Source organism: Crinia signifera, chromosome 4 (genome assembly GCF_055691185.1).
Source record: "Crinia signifera chromosome 4, ASM5569118v1, whole genome shotgun sequence".
NCBI classification, from domain to species: domain Eukaryota; kingdom Metazoa; phylum Chordata; class Amphibia; order Anura; family Myobatrachidae; genus Crinia; species Crinia signifera.
This window is the reverse complement of record NC_139220.1, coordinates 111,503,330-111,527,525: the sequence shown is the minus strand read 5'-3', so window position 1 is coordinate 111,527,525 and position 24,196 is coordinate 111,503,330. Positions and strand designations below refer to the sequence as shown.

General features: G+C 48.5%; 1 protein-coding gene and 1 long non-coding RNA gene across 3 annotated transcripts; one reads left to right on the top strand and one right to left on the bottom strand.

The window, feature by feature from the left end:
* Positions 1–2,003: 2,003 nt before the first annotated feature.
* LOC146074299 (uncharacterized) lies at positions 2,004–2,990 on the bottom strand. Its single transcript, XR_014473402.1, has 2 exons — positions 2,564–2,990; positions 2,004–2,364 (listed from the first exon to the last, which is right to left on the bottom strand). It is a non-coding gene; the product is annotated as an uncharacterized LOC146074299 (long non-coding RNA).
* On the top strand, positions 2,617–23,132 carry LOC146074298 (WASH complex subunit 3-like). 2 transcript variants are annotated; one of them, XM_083182239.1, is made up of 8 exons: positions 2,617–2,755; positions 12,655–12,808; positions 13,036–13,134; positions 14,844–14,909; positions 18,746–18,874; positions 21,726–21,851; positions 22,087–22,151; positions 22,909–23,132. In XM_083182239.1, the coding sequence occupies exons 2-8, from the start codon at positions 12,758–12,760 to the stop codon at positions 22,985–22,987; spliced, it is 615 nt and encodes a 204-aa protein (XP_083038365.1). In that variant the 5' UTR covers positions 2,617–2,755; positions 12,655–12,757; the 3' UTR covers positions 22,988–23,132. The 2 variants fall into 2 exon arrangements, with proteins under 2 accessions (XP_083038365.1, XP_083038366.1); XM_083182240.1 differs by lacking the exon at positions 13,036–13,134.
* Positions 23,133–24,196: the final 1,064 nt, after the last annotated feature.

Genomic DNA, 24,196 nt, shown 5'->3' with positions numbered 1-24,196 from the left:
GGACTATGGGTGTGAGGTGACAGCCTGGGAGTGGGAAGGTGGGGATAGCGAGTTTGGGGTGACAGGATGAGTGGGGACAATGTTTGTGGGGTGACAGGCTGTGGCCATAAGCCATGGTTAGAGGACATGGGCGGGTAGAGGAAGGGGGGAAAAAATACATGACAAATGCCAGATTAAAAACCTGCTGTCTCTTTTCTTGGACAGGCAGCTGTCAGCAGTCCCTCCTTTTTAGCATTCCTCTGGTGCGTGTCTGCAGAAAGATCCACCTGTCCCCCTAACACAGGGAGCGTGCAGGAGTGACATCACTCAGCACCTCGTACACTACAAGAGCCGGGTCAGAAGGCGGGGAGGTTACTCTATCTCCACCTGCCAGTCTAGTCTGTGGGGCGCAACACAGGGGGGTGGGTAAAACTACAATTTAATAGTGGATCGCACCACTCGCTGTGTGCGCGCGGCTCAGTGCAGCCGACGGTGCAGCCTGAGCCCTAGAAGCTCCTACGCGCGTCAGTTAAAAAAAAAAGGTAGAAGTGACAGGGGGGGGGAAGTGCCCGGGTGCCCCCCCCCTAAATCTGTGTGTGCTCCTGGTGCCCTGCTGCTGCTGCCGCCGCCTCTTTGCCTGTCAAGCTGTAAAACACAGCTTGACAGGCAAAGAGGTGGCAGCAGCAGGGATGCAGAGCGGCCGGGGACAGCGCCTCCTTCGCTCCTTTTACTCAAATGAATGACAGATGAACTGCAATTCATGTCCCCAGTCCCTGCTTCATGTAAGTTTGACACTGGCTGCACTCGCCGTCACTGCGGGAGCAGCAGCGGCAGAAGACAGCGCTAGTAAGCTCCGGGGCAGAGAGTACGTCTCAGCCCGGTCCGGCAGCTACGGGGAAGGAGTGTGTCAGTAATCACTCCCCCCGGACAGACCGGAGCGCGCAAAGCAGGGAGACGGACACAGCTGGTCCGGTTCGGAGGTCAGGCAGTCCGGTGGTCCGGATTTCACCAAATCCCCTTTTGTGGCCGCCAATCTGCTCACCAGTCACCAGCCGCCGATCCTCTCCTCTCAGACGCAGGTCCTGTCAGCCGCCCCAGCCCCTGTTAGCCGCCCCAGCCAATCCTCTCAGGATACAAAAAAAAAAAACTTTATAAAAAAATACAACAGAGCAGAAAATACTCAGTATCGGCAGCTCTGAGCAGGCGAAAAAAGCGGGAGTAGATAACGAGCGAAAAGCAGCCAGGAACTGATCATACATTCGGGTAAGGGGAAAAAACCCACTCATTACCCAGATATTCGTTATGAGGAACGCACTGACACTTCGCACGTTAACACTGCCTTCATACATTAGAAAGATGCGGTAACACAGGTAATTATCGTGCGTTATGTGCATAAAGCACATAACGACGCTTCATACATCGTTCTTTAAATGTGGCTGCGTGCCTTTGCCAGGATACATACACAGCAGGGTTTCTCCTCCTCCAAGAAAAGTTGAAACGACACGTCACTGCAGCAAATGGACAATTCTTTATTAGAGCCTCAACGGCTCGTTTCGGGGCATCAGCCCCTTTCTCAAGAGGCAAACAGAATAGCTTACAAGCAGCAAGATGACACAGTATCACACATGTCTTTACCTTTTAAATGTTTCAAACAGGCGCCAAATCAGTTACATTCACGTGGAAATCAGCACAGCTGCGCTCCGTCAGGCACCGGCCGATGACGCATACGGCTCACACCCGCTGCGTCATCACCATAGTAACCCGACAAGCGTCCCGGCCTGACACTGACAGCGCGGCTCCCACCCGCGCTGCCATAGCAACAGGACGCTGCTCAGCCGATTGCCGCACACAATGAAATATCCTGTGTGAGCAATCGGCTGTCAGTTCTCTGCAGCCAGACAGACCTCAGCAGCTCACACCTGCTTAGTCAAGCCCCTGTCATCGAACTCACAGCCTATGCTCAAAACACAGTGATGCGCCTGTGTAATAAATACATTCATATAGTAATTCATCAAAATCAAACATATTTTAACATGTTTTATATCACATAAATACATGAATAGAGAATGGTTCTTTGCTGTACATTTATTAATCAATAAAACGAACTGAGAGAAACAAAACATATATATCATACACCCACAGATATTAACTGGATGGTTACTTCACAGAAGCTGGACCGGTACGCTTATATCACACCAAGTGGCTCTCACTCACCAGGATAGATAGTAGCTAATACCAGAGCAGCCAATGGAAACCATTCAGTTACAGCATCGTGGGCACCAGTACATCCATATAAATCAAAAACCATATTGTGAACAGAAAAACACCCAAAGTGATAGAATAATTATTCAAAAAATGCAGGTCACTTTTTCTTCAGTCTGCAACCTGAAGTACAAAAAGTTAAAAACAACGTTAAGAAACACACTGGGGCAGATGTATCAACATGTAAATTTCGCATGTTAAATATCGAGTTTCACTTCTCTACGTTTTCGCAGAGAAGTGGACTCCAGTTATAGGCAAATGTATCATCTTATGATTTTGCGATATATGGATGCGTTATTTTATGTCAGTTGCGATGCCTGACCTTCGCTATCCGGGTGATTTTTCGTCTGGCTTGTATCTACTGCACATGCGCAATGTGAAAATCCCATGATGCCTCATGGTTTGTGTCATGTGTTCTGTTCTGCGGTTATGATTGGCTGTGCTGCGCTCCTTCATCCTCCGGTGTCCTGTGTAGTCTCTGAGGTAAACAGAGCCGTGTAGCTGGGCAAGCAAAGTAAGTATTTTAATGCAGCAACAGTAACTTGTTGGTGACCGGCCATATCCACTGCAGGGAGAAGGGAGCCGCTGTCTAATTGAGGGGTTAACTTTTCTCCTCTCCCTGCTCCGTTCCGTTGTGCAGCAGCAGAGTCTGGCTGCTGACCTTTCCCTGCTCCCTCCCCCCCTGCTCGTCTTTTCTCTGCAGTGCACAGAGCAGGGAGGAGGGGGGGAGAATCAAGTGCCTGCACGTCCAACTGTCCCCACGCCAGCAGCACAAAAGTGACTACACTGCCACCAATGTTTATTTATATGCCAATCCCCACTGCCACCAATTTTAGTTTATTTATATGCCAATGCCCACTGCCACCAATGTTTGTTTATATGCTGATGCCCACTGGGACCAATTTTTATTTATGTATAAGCCCACAGCCCACCAATGTATATATATGTATATGTCCACTGTATTTATACATTGCTGGCATAGGCCAGCAATGTATACATTACCACCAATTTTAATCAACGTTGGTGGACAGTGTCAGTGTTAAGGTGCGTACACACTGCTGCAATTAGTCACGAAATCGCTGGCAAAATGGTCGCTCAGTGACCATATTGCCAGTTATTTCATGTGCAGCCAGCGATAAATGGCTGGGAGCGCGCTCCCGCGGCCAGCCCTTCATGGTCGCTGGTCGCAGGAGCTTGCTCCTCCGATTCTCCCCCAAAATTGCTGGTCGCCGGTGCACAAAGCACTGTGCACCAGCGACAAGCGACACATACTAGTCCAGCGCCTGCCGTGTCACCGCCCACCCGCCGTGTCACGGAGCCATCTCCTGCTTCAACAGTACCGCCGTTTCTCTGCCCGCGCTCACAGCAGCATCTCCCCCATCAGCACGCTAGTCCTGTACAGCCGCACTATCCAGTAAGTGCATAGGCTGTTGTAGAGGGCATTGGTGTTGGGCAGCATGATTATGTTCATGCTGCCCATCGATGGTGATTTGCACCATTGGTGGGCAGCATGAGCATTACCATGCTGCCCCACACCAATAGTATGTGGCATTGAAAAAATGAAGGGGGCATTGGCGTCGGGCAGCATGATTATGTTCATGCTGCCCATCGATGGTGATTTGCACCATCGGTGGGCGGCATGAGCATTACCATGCTGCCCCACACCAATAGTATGTGGCTTTGAAAAAATGAAGGGGGCATTGGCGTCGGGCAGCATGATTATGTTCATGCTGCCCATCGATGGTGATTTGCACCATCGGTGGGCGGCATGAGCATTACCATGCTGCCCCACACCAATAGTATGTGGCTTTGAAAAAATGAAGGGGGCATTGGCGTCGGGCAGCATGATTATGTTCATGCTGCCCATCGATGGTGATTTGCACCATCGGTGGGCGGCATGAGCATTACCATGCTGCCCCACACCAATAGTATGTGGCTTTGAAAAAATGAAGGGGGCATTGGCGTCGGGCAGCATGATTATGTTCATGCTGCCCATCGATGGTGATTTGCACCATCGGTGGGCGGCATGAGCATTACCATGCTGCCCCACACCAATAGTATGTGGCATTGAAAAAATGAAGGGGGCATTGGCGTCGGGCAGCATGATTATGTTCATGCTGCCCATCGATGGTGATTTGCACCATCGGTGGGCGGCATGAGCATTACCATGCTGCCCCACACCAATAGTATGTGGCATTGAAAAAATGAAGGGGGCATTGGCGTCGGGCAGCATGATTATGTTCATGCTGCCCATCGATGGTGATTTGCACCATCGGTGGGCGGCATGAGCATTACCATGCTGCCCCACACCAATAGTATGTGGCATTGAAAAAATGAAGGGGGCATTGGCGTCGGGCAGCATGATTATGTTCATGCTGCCCATCGATGGTGATTTGCACCATCGGTGGGCGGCATGAGCATTACCATGCTGCCCCACACCAATAGTATGTGGCATTGAAAAAATGAAGGGGGCATTGGCGTCGGGCAGCATGATTATGTTCATGCTGCCCATCGATGGTGATTTGCACCATCGGTGGGCGGCATGAGCATTACCATGCTGCCCCACACCAATAGTATGTGGCTTTGAAAAAATGAAGGGGGCATTGGCGTCGGGCAGCATGATTATGTTCATGCTGCCCATCGATGGTGATTTGCACCATCGGTGGGCGGCATGAGCATTACCATGCTGCCCCACACCAATAGTATGTGGCATTGAAAAAATGAAGGGGGCATTGGCGTCGGGCAGCATGATTATGTTCATGCTGCCCATCGATGGTGATTTGCACCATCGGTGGGCGGCATGAGCATTACCATGCTGCCCCACACCAATAGTATGTGGCTTTGAAAAAATGAAGGGGGCATTGGCGTCGGGCAGCATGATTATGTTCATGCTGCCCATCGATGGTGATTTGCACCATCGGTGGGCGGCATGAGCATTACCATGCTGCCCCACACCAATAGTATGTGGCTTTGAAAAAATGAAGGGGGCATTGGCGTCGGGCAGCATGATTATGTTCATGCTGCCCATCGATGGTGATTTGCACCATCGGTGGGCGGCATGAGCATTACCATGCTGCCCCACACCAATAGTATGTGGCATTGAAAAAATGAAGGGGGCATTGGCGTCGGGCAGCATGATTATGTTCATGCTGCCCATCGATGGTGATTTGCACCATCGGTGGGCGGCATGAGCATTACCATGCTGCCCCACACCAATAGTATGTGGCATTGAAAAAATGAAGGGGGCATTGGCGTCGGGCAGCATGATTATGTTCATGCTGCCCATCGATGGTGATTTGCACCATCGGTGGGCGGCATGAGCATTACCATGCTGCCCCACACCAATAGTATGTGGCATTGAAAAAATGAAGGGGGCATTGGCGTCGGGCAGCATGATTATGTTCATGCTGCCCATCGATGGTGATTTGCACCATCGGTGGGCGGCATGAGCATTACCATGCTGCCCCACACCAATAGTATGTGGCATTGAAAAAATGAAGGGGGCATTGGCGTCGGGCAGCATGATTATGTTCATGCTGCCCATCGATGGTGATTTGCACCATCGGTGGGCGGCATGAGCATTACCATGCTGCCCCACACCAATAGTATGTGGCATTGAAAAAATGAAGGGGGCATTGGCGTCGGGCAGCATGATTATGTTCATGCTGCCCATCGATGGTGATTTGCACCATCGGTGGGCGGCATGAGCATTACCATGCTGCCCCACACCAATAGTATGTGGCTTTGAAAAAATGAAGGGGGCATTGGCGTCGGGCAGCATGATTATGTTCATGCTGCCCATCGATGGTGATTTGCACCATCGGTGGGCGGCATGAGCATTACCATGCTGCCCCACACCAATAGTATGTGGCTTTGAAAAAATGAAGGGGGCATTGGCGTCGGGCAGCATGATTATGTTCATGCTGCCCATCGATGGTGATTTGCACCATCGGTGGGCGGCATGAGCATTACCATGCTGCCCCACACCAATAGTATGTGGCATTGAAAAAATGAAGGGGGCATTGGCGTCGGGCAGCATGATTATGTTCATGCTGCCCATCGATGGTGATTTGCACCATCGGTGGGCGGCATGAGCATTACCATGCTGCCCCACACCAATAGTATGTGGCATTGAAAAAATGAAGGGGGCATTGGCGTCGGGCAGCATGATTATGTTCATGCTGCCCATCGATGGTGATTTGCACCATCGGTGGGCGGCATGAGCATTACCATGCTGCCCCACACCAATAGTATGTGGCATTGAAAAAATGAAGGGGGCATTGGCGTCGGGCAGCATGATTATGTTCATGCTGCCCATCGATGGTGATTTGCACCATCGGTGGGCGGCATGATCATTACCATGCTGCCCCACACCAATAGTATGTGGGCTCAATATAAATGAAGGGGGCATTGGTGTCGGGGTGGCAGGGGCCGCACGGCCGTCTTGTGCCCCCCACACCCCTGGCAGGAGCGGGGCACTAGCGGCTGCTGCCGCTAGATTATCCTGCCCCTACAAAGATGACCCCTGCTACATCTGTATATACACCATATACACTTTTATTCCCTTCCAGAAGGACTTCCCACAACCCAAGTCACTCATAAATGATTTTAAATAGAGGGTAAAAAAAAATCTAGTCAAAATTGCTAGCAATTTTCAGGGAAAATTGCAGGTCCCTCTGAAAAACTGGAAACTGAGCAATATATTGCTGAGAAATATATTGCGGAGATATATTGCAAGTACACTGAGCAATATATTACTCAGCAATATATTGCTAGCAATATATCTCCCCCGTGTGTACACAGCATTAATGTATACATTGCTGGCCTGCACACGCAATACATACACATATATATATTTGCCATTTAAATAAATACATTGGTGGGCAGTGATCATTTAATTAAATTTTCATTGGTTGCAGTGGTCATATAAAAATATAATAATTGGTGGCAGTGGGCATATAAATATTGGATGGGCAGTGGAAATATAAATATTGGTGGGCAGTGGTAGCGATCACATATACATTGATAGCCTGCAACAGCAATGTATATGATACCGCATATTCTAATAAACGTTGGTGGAAAGTGACAGTGATAACCTATACATACTGGCCTGCGCCTGCAAAAAATTATACAGACACATGTCCCCATGGTAAATACATACAGTCCCCATGGTAAATCCATGTACTATGGAGTGTGTGTGCATGTGTAGGATCTGTCAGGCTGGTAAAAGGTTGTCGATAGTATGAGTATAATACATTTGTCTGAGTTTTCAGTTGAGGATGGGGGTTTTCCCATTTTGTCTGTACTTTACCTTGTAAAATAGTGTATTTATGTAGTGCACAGGGGATACATAAAATATTCCAGTGGTGGGGATGCTGCAGTCCAAAGACTGACCCCAGCATTTCTATGCAGATAATCTTTACAGGGGCTCTGTATATGTCCTAACCCACCCTACCTACCCACCAGCCCTAACCATCCCTTACAGCAGCCTATGCCTCCTCCCCCCAAAAAGCCAGACCCTAACCGCCCCCCTCTAGCCTGACTATGTCCCTCCATACTAATGTCTAAACCTAATCCCTGCACCCTACTGCCTAAACTTGCCTCCCCCCCCCCCCCTCCTCTGCCGCATTATCCTTAATCGCCATTACCTACAGCCTTACTCTAAATCCTACTAGTGCCTGAACTTAATTCACCCCCTTCCATAGCCATACCCTAACCTGGAATGGTGGCTGTAGACGTTACGGCTTTGGCACCATGACCACATCCTGTACACAGAGGTAGTAGTGATGTTTTACAGAGCAGTTCAACTTCGAGACGGGTCATTAATATAGTGTAGGGTATAATGGGGATAGTAATGTAGTGTTGGGTATAGAGAGGTCAGTAATGTAGCGTAGGGTATAGAGGGGTCAGTAAAGTGGGAGCATGTATAGATAGGACTATAATATACTGGCAGGTTTTTTGGGATCAGTAATGTAGTGGCGGTATAGAGGGATGTGTCTAGGAACAAAGAAGTCCAGACGCAACTGCAGCAAAGATTCAAGGACAGCCAAAATTGTGTTCAAGTGAGAAACAGGCCCTCAAAAGATTCCACCCCGTCAGGGCTGCTTTCATACTTTTACCGGGCTGCTTTTCAATCGCAATCAGCCCCTGGGAGCCAGTGCTGTCTGAGGGCCTGTTTGGGGCCGAGCAGGTGATGGAAGCTTCTGCCGTCCGGAAGCCAGTGCTGGTACGGCATCCATCTGCAAGGCAGCAGTGGAGCTGAATGGCTGCACTGGGTGGAGACCCGCCATTGTGGTGTGTTTGTGATCTGTGTACTCTGGCCTCCCTCTCTCACTTCATACCATCTTCCCCCTGTTCCTTTAATCCATCTCTCTCCACTTTAGCCCTTCCCTGCAGCCAGAATGGTCTCTCTTTTTATCTGCTCCTTTATCCTTCTTATTTCACTCTTTACCTCTCTCTCGCTCTCTCGATCTGTTGCTCTCTCTCTCGCTCTGTTGCGCTCTCTCTGTTGTGCTCTCTCTCTCTGTTGCGCTCTCTCTCTCGCTCTGTTGCGCTCTCTCTCTCGCTCTGTTGCGCTCTCTCTCTCGCTCTGTTGCGCTCTCTCTCTCGCTCTGTTGCGCTCTCTCTCTCTCGCTCTGTTGCGCTCTCTCTCTCGCTCTGTTGCGCTCTCTCTCTCGCTCTGTTGCGCTCTCTCTCTCGCTCTGTTGCGCTCTCTCTCTCGCTCTGTTGCGCTCGCTCTCTCGCTCTGTTGCGCTCGCTCTCTCGCTCTGTCTCTCGCTCGCTCTTTTGCTCTTTAGCTCTCTCTTTATCTCTCTTTATCTCTCTTTTTATCTCTCTATCTCTCCCCTCTCTTTTGCCTTTGCTCCTTTGTCTTGTTACATGGTTGTTAAATGACATTTGTCTTTAAAGTTTTATATTTTAATATATTGTTTGAACAATTGATTTTCCCCACTTAGTTTGATTTAATTATAAATTTGGTTTTGAAGTTTTTATATTGTCCGTGTGTCATGCACTCATCCCTCTGCTAAGGGTAGACTGAGGCACACAGTGATTGGGAGTTGAGGAACTATGATGAGGCATGCACTTATGTGTGTAGGGTTCAGGCTGTGAGGCACAATGTGATGGGGTGCAGTTTGTTTGTGAGGCATGAAGTGATGTGGAGGGTGTGTTGGGCTGTGAGGCACACTTTGATGGGCAGGCTATGAGGGACACCGTCATGGGTAGGGGGGCAGGCTGTAACTGGGCAGCCATTGAGGCACACGGTGATAGGGAGGGAGGGGCAGCCTGTGAGGGTGTGAGCAGGAAGGTGAGTGTGGCCAGTGTGGGGTGACAGGATGCACAGGGACTATGGGTGTGAGGTGACAGCCTGGGAGTGGGAAGGTGGGGATAGCGAGTTTGGGGTGACAGGATGAGTGGGGACAATGTGTGTGGGGTGACAGGCTGTGGCCATAAGCCATGGTTAGAGGACATGGGCGGGTAGAGGAAGGGGGGGAAAAATACATGACAAATGCCAGATTAAATACCTGCTGTCTCTTTTCTTGGACAGGCAGCTGTCAGCAGTCCCTCCTTTTTAGCATTCCTCTGGTGCGTGTCTGCAGAAAGATCCACCTGTCCCCCTAACACAGGGAGCGTGCAGGAGTGACATCACTCAGCACCTCGTACACTACAAGAGCCGGGTCAGAAGGCGGGGAGGTTACTCTATCTCCACCTGCCAGTCTAGTCTGTGGGGCGCAACACAGGGGGGTGGGCAGGGGCGTAACTATAGCACCGCAGCCCCCGTGACCACGGGGGGGCGCTATGCATGTGCGGGCGCCGGGGGCTGCAGTGCTATAGTTACATTACACCCCGCCGCCCGCCGCACCATCCCCAGTCTTTACCTGTACAGGTGGGGGGGACGCTGCGAGGCGGCTGGGGGGACGGACGCTGCGGGGGACACAGCTGCGGCAATTACTTACAGCTGAGCCGGGAGCTGTCTGTACTGAAAAAGAAAAAAAAAGCCCATACAATGAATGGGCAGCCTGTGATTGGCTGCTGAGCGCTCTCTCAGCCAATTGCTGACTGGCTGAGAGAGCGCTCAGCCAATCACAGGCTGCCCATTCATTGTATGGGCTTTTTTTTTTTCCCTTCCGTAATGACTGTGAGAGCTCCCGGCTCCCCCTGCCCGGCTCAGCTGTAAGTAATTGCCGCCTCTGTGTCCTCCGCAGCGTCCGTCCCCCGCAGCGTCCGTCCCCCCAGCGGCATTGACGGCTCCCTTTAACGGCGGGGGGGGCGCCCAAAATGTCGTTACGCCACTGGGGGTGGGTAAAACTACAATTTAATAGTGGATCGCACCACTCGCTGTGTGCGCGCGGCTCAGTGCAGCCGACGGGGCAGCCTGAGCCCTGGAAGCTCCTACGCGCGTCAGTTAAAAAAAAAAAAAGGTAGAAGTGACAGGGGGGGGGGAAGTGCCCGGGTGCCCCCCCCTAAATCTGTGTGTGCTCCTGGTGCCCTGCTGCTGCTGCCGCCGCCTCTTTGCCTGTCAAGCTGTAAAACACAGCTTGACAGGCAAAGAGGTGGCAGCAGCAGGGATGCAGAGCGGCCGGGGACAGCGCCTCCTTCGCTCCTTTTACTCAAATGAATGACAGATGAACTGCAATTCATGTCCCCAGTCCCTGCTTCATGTAAGTTTGACACTGGCTGCACTCGCCGTCACTGCGGGAGCAGCAGAAGACAGCGCTAGTAAGCTCCGGGGCCGTGAGTACGTCTCAGTCCGGTCCGGCAGCTACGGGGAAGGAGTGTGTCAGTAATCACTCCCCCCCGGACAGACGGGAGCGCGCAAAGCAGGGAGACGGACACAGCTGGTCCGGTCCGGAGGTCCGGCGGTCCGGTTTTCACCAAATCCCCTTTTGTGGCCGCCAATCTGCTCACCAGTCACCAGCCGCCGATCCTCTCCTCTCAGACGCAGGTCCTGTCAGCCGCCCCAGCCCCGGCGTGCCTGCCTGCAGTGCGGCTCCAATCCTCTCAGGATACAAAAAAAAAAACTTTATTAAAAAATACAACAGAGCAGAAAATACTCAGTTATCGGCAGCTCTGAGCAGGCGAAGAAAGCAGGAATAGATAACGAGCGAAAAACACCCAGGAACTGATCATACATTCGGGTAAGGGGAAAAAACCCACTCATTACCCAGATATTCGTTATGAGGAACGCACTGACACTTCGCACGTTAACACTGCCTTCATACATTAGAAAGATGCGGTAACACAGGTAATTATCGTGCGCTATGTGCATAAAGCACATAACGACGCTTCATACATCTGCCCCCCTGTCTCCTCCTTCCTCAATGAGAGTGGCAGTGGCGGCCACTACCCTGCTGTCAGCTTTGTGGATTGTGGCAGGCTGTGGGGAAGGCTTGGGGGTTCTGCCAGTGTGACAGACTGTGAGGTCAGGCCTGGGGATGCTGCCATTGTGACAGGCTGTGGGGACAGGCCTGGGGATGCTGCCGTGGGGACAGGCCTGGGGATGTTGCCAGTGTGACAGACTGTGAGGTCAGGCCTGGGGATGCTGCCAGTGTGACAGGCTGTGGGGACAGGCCTGGGGATGCTGCCATTGTGACAGGCTGTGGGGACAGGCCTGGGGATGCTGCCGTGGGGACAGGCCTGGGGATGTTGCCAGTGTGACAGGCTGTGGGGACAGGCCTGGGGATGCTGCCAGTGTGACAGGCCTGGGGATGCTGCCAGTGTGACAGTCTTTGGGGACAGGCCTGGGGTTGCTGCCAGTGTGACAGGCCCCGGGGTTGACAGGCCTGGGGATGCTGCCACCGTGACATGCTGTGGGGACAGGCCTGGGGATGCTGCCACCGTGACAGGCTGTGGGGACATGCCTGGGGATGCTGCCACCGTGACAGGCTGTGGGGACAGGCCTGGGGATGCTGCCACTGTGACAGGCTGTGGGGACAGGCCTGGGGATGCTGCCACTGTGACAGGCTGTCGGGACAGGCCTGGGGATGCTGCCACTGTGACAGGCTGTGGGGACAGGCCTGGGGATGCTGCCACTGTGACAGGCCTGGGGATGCTGCCACTGTGACAGGCTGTGGGTATGCGGCTGCAGGGTATTACATGGTGAAACACTGTCACTAAGCAATAGAGAATAACCGTTACTACATGGTGCCATGCATTGGTAAGTCCTTCTGGTAAGCAGAGTGCTAGCCGGGCTTTTTGCTGCTTCATAAGTTGATGACATCTGCTGTCCCACTGCATCTTCTGGTGCAAAAACACAGCAGAGACATCAGTGATTTTCTTCTTGTTTAACATTTAAAACCTTTTTAAGAAGAGAATTTTTAAAGGCTTATGTTTTAGTCATAAATAAATATCTTATTTTGGTTGAATGGTCACATCCTGAGTAATCTTCATACATATGCCATTTCACCCTTACAGGTCACCGTTATTTTGTATTTGTGTGACCTGCTAAGACTGGTCACAAGAGCGACTCCTGACAGCTGGAGGAAGTGAGGCATTTGTGTGGTCATCTCCTGGCAGGATGGACGAGGATGGACTGCCTATAGTTGGATCCGGCATAGACCTCACTAAGGTGTGCACATTTTATGTTTAATAGTGAAACTGCATTACGTGGTGACTGTGATAAAGCTGTGGTGTACCAACTGTCTCCAAATCAGCACCCTGCCTTCCGGATAGGCTAAATGAATGCCATATATTTTGCAGCTTTATGTTGCTGATCCCGATGTACAGTATATACAGTACATTATGGCAGCAATAACCATACACATCTGTAAAGCGGTGGTATTTGTGTCTGTGCAGGTCCCAGCCATCCAGCAGAAGAGAACGGTGGCATTCCTCAATCAGTTTGTGGTGCACACGGTCCAGTTTCTTAATCGCTTCTCAACAGTTTGTGAAGAGGTTTGTTAAATCCCCTGTACTGTCTGTAGGGAATGCGGTCATTTGGCCTATTGCATTATGGTAGAAAGTCATTAGGTCGAATCCATTAGGTCGACATGCTAAAAGGTCGACATGGGAAAAGGTCGACATGATTCTAGGTCGAAAGGTCATTAGTTCGACAGGTCATTAGTTCGACAAGGTCATTAGTTCGACATTGTCTATGTCGACATTCACAAGGTCGACATGGAGTTTTTCACTGTTTTTTGAGCCAACATGTGCCGACAGGCGGTATTTCATGCCCTACCATCCACTAGGGCGTGGTGGGAGAATAAAATAGTGTGCCGAGCGTAGCGAGGCACCGTGCCCGACGCATTGCGAGCGCAGCGAGCGATGCGAGGGGATGCAGTGCACTTTAAACTGTGTCCATGTCGACTGTGTTGACATTCAGGTAAAAAAACAGTGAAAAACACCATGTCGACCTTGTGAATGTCGACATAGACAATGTCGAACTAATGACCTTGTCGAACTAATGACCTGTCGAACTAATGACCTTTCGACCTAGAATCATGTCGACCTTTTCCCATGTCGACCTAGAGTCATGTCGACCTTTTGGCATGTCGACCTAATGGATTCGACCTAATGACTTTCTACCATAATGCAATAGGCCAAATGATCCCAACCCGTCTGTAGTGCTGTATGAAACATAGGGTACATGGTAATTCCTCTAACCATTATTACTAATACCTAGCAACGTATTTAGCTTCATCTATGATATGTTTTGTTCTGCTTGTCTATTATTAGTGCAGTTGCATTGTTCAAATTAATGCAAGTCCTAATGGGTCATACACATGGACACATAGGGCGATAACAGACCCATTTCTAAGGGATCTGTCTAGATTGCTTAAAATGAAGCACGGATCGCTCACCAGTGTTCTCTCGGGATGCAGTTAAAATCCCGGCGTTCGGAATCCCGACCGCCGAAATCCCAACACATTCTCCCTCCGTGGGTGTCCACGACACCCCTGGAGGGAGAATAAATTAGTGTGCCGAGCGTGGCGAGCCCGCAAGGGGGGCGATCCACGTCCCCCCCCTTGTCGGCATTTCGGCTGTCGGGATTCTGAACGCCGGGATCCCGACCGCCGGGATTCAGTACTGAATCCGTTCTCTCAATTGAGATCACTGGACGTGACAGATCACTCAGCACACATCGCTGGTGCATCGCTTAACTACGGGGCATTAGGGGGGTTTCCTATTGCCTCCAAAAAGTGTGCCACAGATTATCAGGGATTTTGTTTTACCTGCCTCAAGCAGGTGTTCAAAGTTTACAGTAATTGTGTTTTTTTTAGGCATTAGGATGGTGCTAAAAATCCAGATCCCAATAATTTTACATCACTAATTGCATACCACCCTACAACTGGCAAAATAGATGTTATTCCTCACTTGTCACTTTGGGATAGATTTATTAAGCTCGGTGAAGTGATAGTGTCTGGTCTTTATCACTGGCCAATCAGCTCCTACCTGTCATTTTTCAAACCAAGCCTGTAACTTCATAGTTAAGAGCTGATTGGCCGGTGATAAAGTACCAGCCACATTATCACTTAACCAAGCTCAATAAATCTGCCCCTTTGTTTTTAGTCTTTCAAAAAAACAATTTCATTGATTTTATATTTGGAATTAGGCAATCTTTCATCACCTGTTCTTTTTCTTTCTTTTTTTTTTTTTTTTTTTAGAAACTATCAGCTCTGTCACTTCGTGTTCAACAAATTGAAACAACGCTTAATATTTTAGATGCAAAGGTTTGTAAAAAAAAAAAAATCTGTTTTAAATGCTGGTGATTAATTAAAAATACTTTCAATACATACATAAACCGATGTTGTCTAAAGTGAAGTAATTTATTGCATTTTTCATGTTTTTTTTATCAAGAACATAGATGTTCATTCATTATAGGGGAATATTTGCACTGTAGTGTTGTCTACCTGTCAAACAAGGGTTGCTAGTTATCATGTTTGGCGATGGAGGTTGTCCCCTGCCCTCCTCCCCATCTGTATCTCTCTCCCCTCCTCCCCCATATCCCTTCCTCTCTTTTTTTGTGTGTGTGTGTCCGTACTTATCCATGTGTCATTTCTGTAGGCCTACTTATTCCCCCATGTAATCCTGTCTCATTTGTCCTTCCTCCCTCTCATCTATGTTTACCGTACTCCACCTACTCTTGCTTTCTCTGCCCCTCTGTCCTTTCTGGGTATCCAGCTGCCTCTCTACCATCTCCCCCTGTCTAAGCGCTCTCTGAAGCTCAACACGACCAAAACTGAACTCCTCATCTTTCCTCCATCCAGAGTCTCCCTCCCCCCAATATTTCCATCATCTTCGCCTTCTCTGCTGCTTGAGTGTCATTCTCGATTCCCAGCTTTCATGTGCCCCCTGGCTTAATCCTGTCTGTTCCAGCTATGCAAACTTGCTTGCATCAGGTCTTTTCTCCTCCAGAGTTATGTTGGCCACACATCAGACCAACTTTCCTCCAACCATCCAACTAGTTGGTTGGTTGGACTCAAAATCTGGTACCGTATGGGGGCAAATGCCAAAAAGCAATTTGCTCACAAACTCAGGAGAATGGACAAAAACATTCAGTGAAATTGTTTAAATCAAATAGGTCCAACTACAGTACATTGTCTGAGTGACAGTTGTTATTTATTTTCAGATTTTGGAAACAAAATGACTTAATTACAAATTACATTTGCTCCTATCCAGTACCAGGTTTTTCTTCCATCCAACCAACTAGTTGGATGGTTGGAAGAAAGTTGGTCTGATGTGTGGCCAGCATAAGACTGAACTTATTATTCACTCACTGCGCGATTACAGCAACATTCTCTTTCCTGGCCTCCCGCACTAGCAGATTGCTTCCCTCTAGTCTGTCCTCCACTCTGCAGCTAGACTTCTCTTCCTCTACCGCCACTCCACTTCTGCCAAGCACCTTCAGGAATACAGACAATAAAAGTTATTACTGGACCCCAGCAAGTTACCACAGAATGGACGCCACATGTGTGAAGTAACCTTTATTTTGGCAGTAGGTAATGAGGGGATGGAAGAGGGAAGCAGAAGGTGTTTACTTAATGAGTTATCCCCTCCCCCCTCCCCTCCACAGACACATTCATCTGATGGTCAGCAACATGGAGTCGTGACCCCATGCTGTGATGGTCGGGAGCCACAGTTTGAAAACCAGTGCCCTACAGAATACTCTTCAAACTCCTCCCCTTCACATACACCTCCACTGCACCCTACATCTCCAACCTCACTTCCCTACCCACTCCGTGCTGCCCTCTCCCGTGAGCCAATGACCCTGGTCACTGAATGCCATGCACGTATCTTAAATTTTGCCATCGCTCCCCCCTTCACTGGCATGGGCCACCAGTTCATAAAATCATACCCTTCTGCATAAACTAGCACCAAAACCACTCTCCCTACCCGCCACCTTCATATCATGGCCATCCCTGCCATTCTACTGCCTTCAGGTCTCCTTGCCTGCACCTCATGTTGCATATCTGTCTCCCACTCCCTCTAGACTGTAAGCTCCTTGGAGCAGGGCCCTCTTCTTCTCTTGCGCTTCAATTACAGCTCTCTTACTCCACTACCATCAATGCTTGCTTCTCTTCCCACTAGTGTTCATTCATCTCTACCAACAACAACCTGCCCCTGGTAGCATGCAGACAACTCCTTTGCTTCCCTACATGTCGCCTGTATTGTGTACTAAGAATTGTGCTGCTAATTGTTAACTGTGCTCTGTTTTAGTTTTTAAGTTACTGTTCTGTGTACCCTGTACTGTTCTAATATGTGGTGTGTGTGTGTGTGTGGTTTGGGTCCGGCACTCACTACAGCAATGTTCAACGTACCCAGGTGCACATACACAAATATGTAGATGTCCTGCAAGCAGCACTCAGTATGCATAACAATCACAGACTCCAATTGTTGCAATATATGGAGTCTGTGACCGTTATTGGGTGGCACCTTATAAATAAAATGTAATAATAATGTCTGTGCCTAATTTTAGTTTGATATTTCTGCCCAATAACCACCCTGGCACTGTTAGAATAGTTTAATTCCCTGCCATCACCTCCTGCATCTGGCCCCTTCGCAGACAGTTCCCCTCCCCTAATTTACAGGTAAGGGGTTGCAGGAGCTGGGTGTAGGTAACAGTCCTGTCCTAACAGCACAGGATGTAGAAGTCTGCCAGACACTGAAAGGGCTGGATCTTCTTGTAGCTAAACACACACTTTAAAGGCCCCCATACACTATGCGATTTGGGCACGATTTCTCCAGATTCAGATGAATCGGGCCATGACATCGTCCCAAATCCCATATGGAGACATCCCCACTGACCCAACGCGTGGTACCGTGCGCATCGGAGTTGGGAGGTCAGACGGGCTGCACATAAGATTTGCTGCCCGGAGCCGTGCGGGGGACTGCAGCTGGCGGGGGAGCTACCATAGCCTGACAGAGGGCGCAGGGGGGGGGTGCAAAGAGCTGGGCAGTGGAGGAAGCCGCTGCCATCAGCGGGGGGGGGGCGGCAAAGTGCCAGGCAGGAGAAGATGCTGCAGCGGGGCAGCACGAGCAGAGCACTTAAAAAAAAAAAAAAAAAAATAGGTCTCATCCAATCAATGACTTCCTATTCGTTTGTATGGGCGCATATAGAAAAAAACCACATAGAAATGAATGGACACTAAGGGCCTTATTTTGGTTCATTCTTTCTGACAAAATCCTTCTTAGATGGACAAAACCATGTGCACTGCAGGGGGGGCAGATGTAACATGTGCAGAGAGAATTAGATTTGGGTGAGTAATTTTGTTTCTGTGCAGGGAAAATACTGACTGCTTTATTTTTACACTGCAATATAGATCTCACTTTGAAGTAAAACCCCACCCAAATCTAATTCTCTCTGCACAAGTAACACCTGCCCCACCTGCAGTGCACATGGTTTTGCCCATCTAAGAAGGATTTTGTCAGAAAGAATGAACCAAAATAAGGCCCCAAGTGATTGGCTCAGTCAGAGAGCTCTCAGCCAGTCACTGGCTGTCTATTCATTTCTATGTGTTGTTTTTTTCTAGGTGTGCCCGCTGCTGCCCAGGTTCCCCTACAGTACTCGGAACTGGTCCCCTCGCCGCCCAGTGCTGCTACTGGCTCTCTGCCTGGCTCCCCCCGCCACACTCTGCTCAGTTCACAGCTCCCTCACAGCTCCGCATGCGATTTATTCCATGCAAATATTGTCTCATCAAGTGCCAAATCGTGTGTGACTCCCCATCCCCCCCCTCACCCTGGGGAGCTGTCAGTATGATTAGGTTCAACTTGTTTGGGGGCCGTAATGTATGGGGGCCTTAAGGGAGCACTATTACTGTCAGCGATGCTGACTGTGTGCTGTGAGAATGATCGCACATTACCGATAATCGCATTGTCCCTGAAGAATCTGTTTCGGTTCTCTATAATGTTTTTAAAAGGGTTGGAATTACTTAACCAAAACAATCACAAAGAAGCTTAAAAGGTAAAGTCGGAAACTATTAAATTACATTTTGTTTATGACAAAGCTTCAAGTTTTTTTTTTCGCTAAACTTATGTGCCATCTCCCTTTTTTTTCTTTTTCTTTTAGCTTTCATCTATTCCTGGCTTAGAAGATGTTAAAGTTGAAACACAACATCTGTCAAAGAACACTATTCCCAATGGAAATTTGCAGTCACAGACTGATACAGAATCTATCGCGGTGTCTCCTCCATCAGAAGTGAGTTGATTGTCATTGGTTGTGTTTGGTTCCGTATATCTTTGTTGTGCCAGAAATACAGTAAGGTAAATCCATGTAGAACTTTCCCTGATGCTGGGAGAAATGTGCACGGCATGGAGTGTGTGTCACAATGTTATGAATGCCCCGATGTGTTTTTTTATTTTTTAAGTAATTAACTAAATATAATGTATGAGGTTGGAGATGGGCTGAGCCAACCTTTACTTTAAAAGCATTTGTATGCCCCCCCGATGTAAACCCAAAACCATGCGGGATTTATTCCTAACTTATATGCCTTTCACATCGCACCTAATTTATTGGGTTTGACCCGGTAATTGGTTCGATGTGAAAGGGGTTACCTGGTCCAGCAAACTGGTAGCAACACGGCAATACGAACCGGTAAAAAAGAAGGGTATTTACCGGTTTGTTGCCGTGTTGTTTTGCGGTGTAAACAGGTTAATCGATTCGAACAACCCGTTTCCCATTCACACTATGGAGGAGGCAGTGCTTGGGGCAACGCTAGCTCTATGCGCTGCCTCCTCCCCTGCCGCTCCACCCCGCATGACATCAGCGAACCGGAAATATTGCTGCTTCGCTGAAGCGATCCAAATAACACAAAATGCAGGGTCGCAGCGGGACTGAAATGTTTCAAAGTCCCGGTGCGACCCTGCATTTTGCAAGGTGAAGGCGGTGTTAAGGATTTGTTGGCAGATACGTGCAAACCATTATTTACCAGAGATCTTCCTAGGGAGTGCATTATGCTCTCATTCTGGGAGAAGAATGTGACCCATGCATTAGGTCCACAATGGAAAGGTTAACATGAGATTTTCCAGTTTTTAGTCCAGAATGTTGACCTAGTCGACACGGACACCATCTAAGTGTACCGTGTCCCCTCACGTGGCTCGCTGCCCTCGGAACACTATTATATTCTCCCACCGCTGTAGTGGATGGTAGGGCATGAAATACGCTACCCATTAAAATAAATGTGAGAAACTCATGTCAACCTCCCCATTGTTGAACTAATGCTTGTGTCATCCTTAACCATGTCGACCTATTTCAGGTGTCGACCTAAGCCACCTCGACCTAATGTATATCAAACTTCATAGGGCCGACCTAGTGACCGTATCCCACAGGAACAGCGTCTCTTCCATAGTTGTTAAGCACAGACCTGCTCTCTCTATCTCTGCTGCATAATCTGAATGGAAGGAAGCTACATCATACATAGGCACCCAGTAGCTTTCCAGCTGTTGTGGACCTCCCTTCCCCATCATGTCCTCCCCGTGTCTGACTAGCAGGGCTAATGGGGCAGGTGGTTCCACAAGACATTTGTTTCCACAGATGGAAGCATGCCTCTGAGCTTTACAGATCATTCATGCTGCCGGGTTCTGACAAGCTCGGAGGAGCTTCCCTTCCCTGCCTCCAGGATCTGGGAGAGGGCCATATTCTGTCAGAAACCAGTCATGGATGGCTGAATAGTTAACCAAAAAAATGTGAGTACTCGGGTTTTAGTTCTGTCACACAGCTTAAATTGCTATAGCATGCAAACCATTCCCTACAAGTGATATACAAATACTGTATTCTTGTGTTTTGAGATGCAGTTGTTTGTCTAGTGCTATGTGCCTGGGTATATTCTAGCTATGCTCATGCAATCTGTCACTGGGTGTGTTCCATGTCTAGCATTGCCATTGGACAGTTTGCTTTTTGAACAGGAGAGTCTGGTTTGAAATTTTTTTTTTTTTTTTTTTTTTTTTTTTTTAATATTTGTTTTCATTCTGTTTGCTACAGTAGGTAAGGTTTTAGATATCTGTGTGTCTTATGGTGTGTACAGATGTTAAGATTTGGCTTCCGATGTTCCTGATATAGGGAACATCGGAAGCCATATTGCATGCTTTTTTAGGGCTTGCGAGCCCGATGCGCTCCCGTGTGAGCGCATATCGGCAGCCAGATAGAGGGCAGCCAAGACTATATATAGTGCAGATCTGCACTATATAGTGTAAATGGTGCCCCTCTAGCATGCGGTGAGATGCGATTCCCGATGCGATCTGATCATATCGGGACTCGCATCTCACGGCAGTATCTGCTGTGAGTACACACCATTAGCCCAGATTTTTCCACTGCGCACTCAAACTCCTAGTGTTACACGATGATCTATTCTAGTTTCCTGTGACTTTAATTGGCACTGTCTGGGGGTCGTTTATGAATAGAAAATATATATTACAGGATAAAATGACTGTTCCGCTGAGTTGAGATGTTCATTTGTTCTAGTTCTCTGAATGGTAATAAGGTGGTATGGGGGTGTGGCTTATTGTGTTTCTTTAATCTCTTATGGAGTCATAAAGAACCCTGGCTTTCAGCTTCATTCTCTGATAAAGAAAAATTAAGCCTTTTGGGTTTTCTAGAAAATATTTTTTTTAAATGCAATGCCACCAACTACATGTCTAACTTTTGGGGTGGAGATATTCTTTTAGGTGATTGTTGTTGTTTATTCATAGTGATAACAGTGCTGGTGGTATGTGAGCAAACTATTTACAAAGCGCATTTTGTGGGAGGTGAGCCCAGGTTCTAAAATATAATTTGGGCCCCCTTCCAACACCCCAACCCAAGTTCACATTAGCAACATGGCAGTGGGTGACAGGGAGAGGCAGGGGGATGCAGGGTGTGTCAGGAAAAACTTGGTGACAGGAAGAGGGTGGTAGAGTCAGCAGTTGGCCCCTTAGTCCTCAGAGGATCTGGTGCACTGCATTTGCTGCACCACTGGTAGTTCCGCCTCTCTGTGTAGGAGATTATACATAACTAGCTGGGGTCGCTGGCATTTCTCTTCTGCTGAAATACAACTATTGCTGGTATTTTTCAGGTCATACAACAAAATTCCATAAATGATATTCACACAACATTACAGAAGGAAGAAATACAAGCAGACAACGTCCCCACTGTCTCTAAAGATCCAAGATATGCCCGATATCTAAAGATGGTCCAAGTGGTAAGATCCCAATCTCTTCTTACTATTGTTATCCAGGCCATTAATGTGAATGTGCTGTGTAGTAGAGCTGATGATAGAAGTGACTGTAGGTACTGGTTTCTTCTATCCGTATAGTGATGTACATTGCCCAAAACTGCATTTGTGGAATTATAAATGTATCATTTATTCAGCTATTTATTTAGCGTTCCTCAGACTATTGCATTACTCATCAGTCTTATTTTGTTCATTTTTATAGGGTGTTCCTGTGATGGCAATCAGAAATAAAATGATAGCAGAAGGCCTTAATCCTGATCTCTTAGAGTAAGTACAATAGACTCTTCCAGTACCAGAGGTTTAGTGCGAATGACAGATATATCGCTTGTGGGTGTAGGCAAACGCCATTTCTGTGAACGTCTCTCTCGCAGACATATCACATCGGTGATGCAGCACAGCTGACTGCTGATGTATCGTCAGATAGATAGGCATCTGGCTGCGTGCTCCACTTGATGTGGATGCTAACATTACAGCTGGGCGGCAAATCAGTAAGTGCTTTCCTGCATCCACCGCTTGGTCGGTTTTGGTACCACAACAATGTGCCCCTGTACTGCTCTCTCTCCTTCTGTCCTGTCCTGTCACTGTAGTTGGAGCCATTGTTTTGGCACACACCCACCACACTCACTGCACGTGACAGAGAACAGACAGGTCATAGTCTGTTATATAATATAATAGTATTTTATTTTTATAGCGCTTTTCTTCAGCAGAGCTCAAATTCTAATACTGTAGACTAGGGATGGGGAACTTTTGGCCCAGCAGCTGTTGTTGAGCATCAACAATCATGAACCTGCTGCATGTTTTTCTATTTAGCCATGCTAAGACAGTTGCAAGGCATGCTAGGATGTGTAGTTCATCAACAGCTGGAGTGACAAAGGCTCCCCATCCCTGCTTTAGACAGTATCTCTCCTGCACTTCCAAATGATAATTGGCTGATACAATATTATCAGCTTTTGTTTGCTGCTAGCTGTATTTACTATGGTGTGTTTAGCCCACTGTGTGCCTTATGAATTGGTACTTTCCCCAGGACACCCAACGCACCAGTCCCAGATGGGGAACTCGCAGCAGAAGACAGCTCTGACAGCGAATCATCTTTCAGTGACTGAAGATGCCTGAAATTGCCAATGCTCTCTGCAGCTGGATGCCATCGATTGGACTCTAAAGATTATTTTCTATGTACAGTAGCACTGTTCACAATTGTCAATAATCAGTGGATTAATCCACATAATATAATAAAAGTTAGGGTTGTTATATTGCGTAGCCAATATTTTTCGTAAGTAGCAAATACCGTGTGTGTGTGTGTGTGTATGTGTGTGTGTGTATATATATATATATAATCTCAGCCACACATACAGTACCACACATAGTATATTTTGCTAATCCCTGTATTGGGGTAAGTGTTTAGCAAGATTGGTAAAGCACAGTTACTGTTACATTTTGTGCAGGAGTTGTCGAGTGTGGAAAAATCCATGGAAAGACAACCATGTTCTTCAGTATTCTACCAAAGTCTTGTGTTGTCCACAACACTCTATTTTTTAACAAATGCCACATCATAGTGTTTAAATTTTATCTAAATACAGTATATTTATTATGAACTACAAGCAAGCTTGGTGAGAAAGGGCGTAAGGAGTAGCATCTAGAGCAATTTGAAGTTGCCCTCAAGAACTGCACTGAAAGCTTTTCCTACTGTATGTTAGCCTCCCATTGGTGCCTTATGCCCCTTTCAGACCGCACTAAAAAACTGTATTTTGCCGATTTTTAACAGTTTTAAAACGGTAATATGTGCGGTCTGAAAGGTGCAGAGTGAATTTACCGTTTTTTGGAATCGGTAAAAAAGCAAGGTCCTACCCGTTTCAGACCCTTTTTTTGGGGTGTCTGAAACGGTATTCCCCCCCCACAGCGGGCAGGGAAGGGAATAATCACGCTGGGGGCATGGCATGGCGGACTCGTGCTACTGGCTGCCGGGAGCAGGGGAGATGTGAGCGGGGATGGGTGGCTCAGGCTGGGCTGCGAGCGGCTGTCTGCCCTGTCCCAGCCGGTGTGCCTGCTACGATCAGACATCCGAGACACCATCACCATCGAGAGACCAGCATGATTCTGGGTGCGATACTCTGGGGGCGGGACAGGCTGCAGCAGGGCTCAGGGAGCAGGTGCCGGAGAAGGCACTTAGGGGCAGCAGCGGGCGGAGGAACTTCCACAGCAGGCGGCTAGTCTGGGAGCAGCCAGGAAAGAAGTAGGCAGTTGCAGTCCTGACATCCGAGGCTGAGCGGCCAGTCCAGCACCGTGGTGAGTAGTGCCAGAGCGGGCAGCCAGGC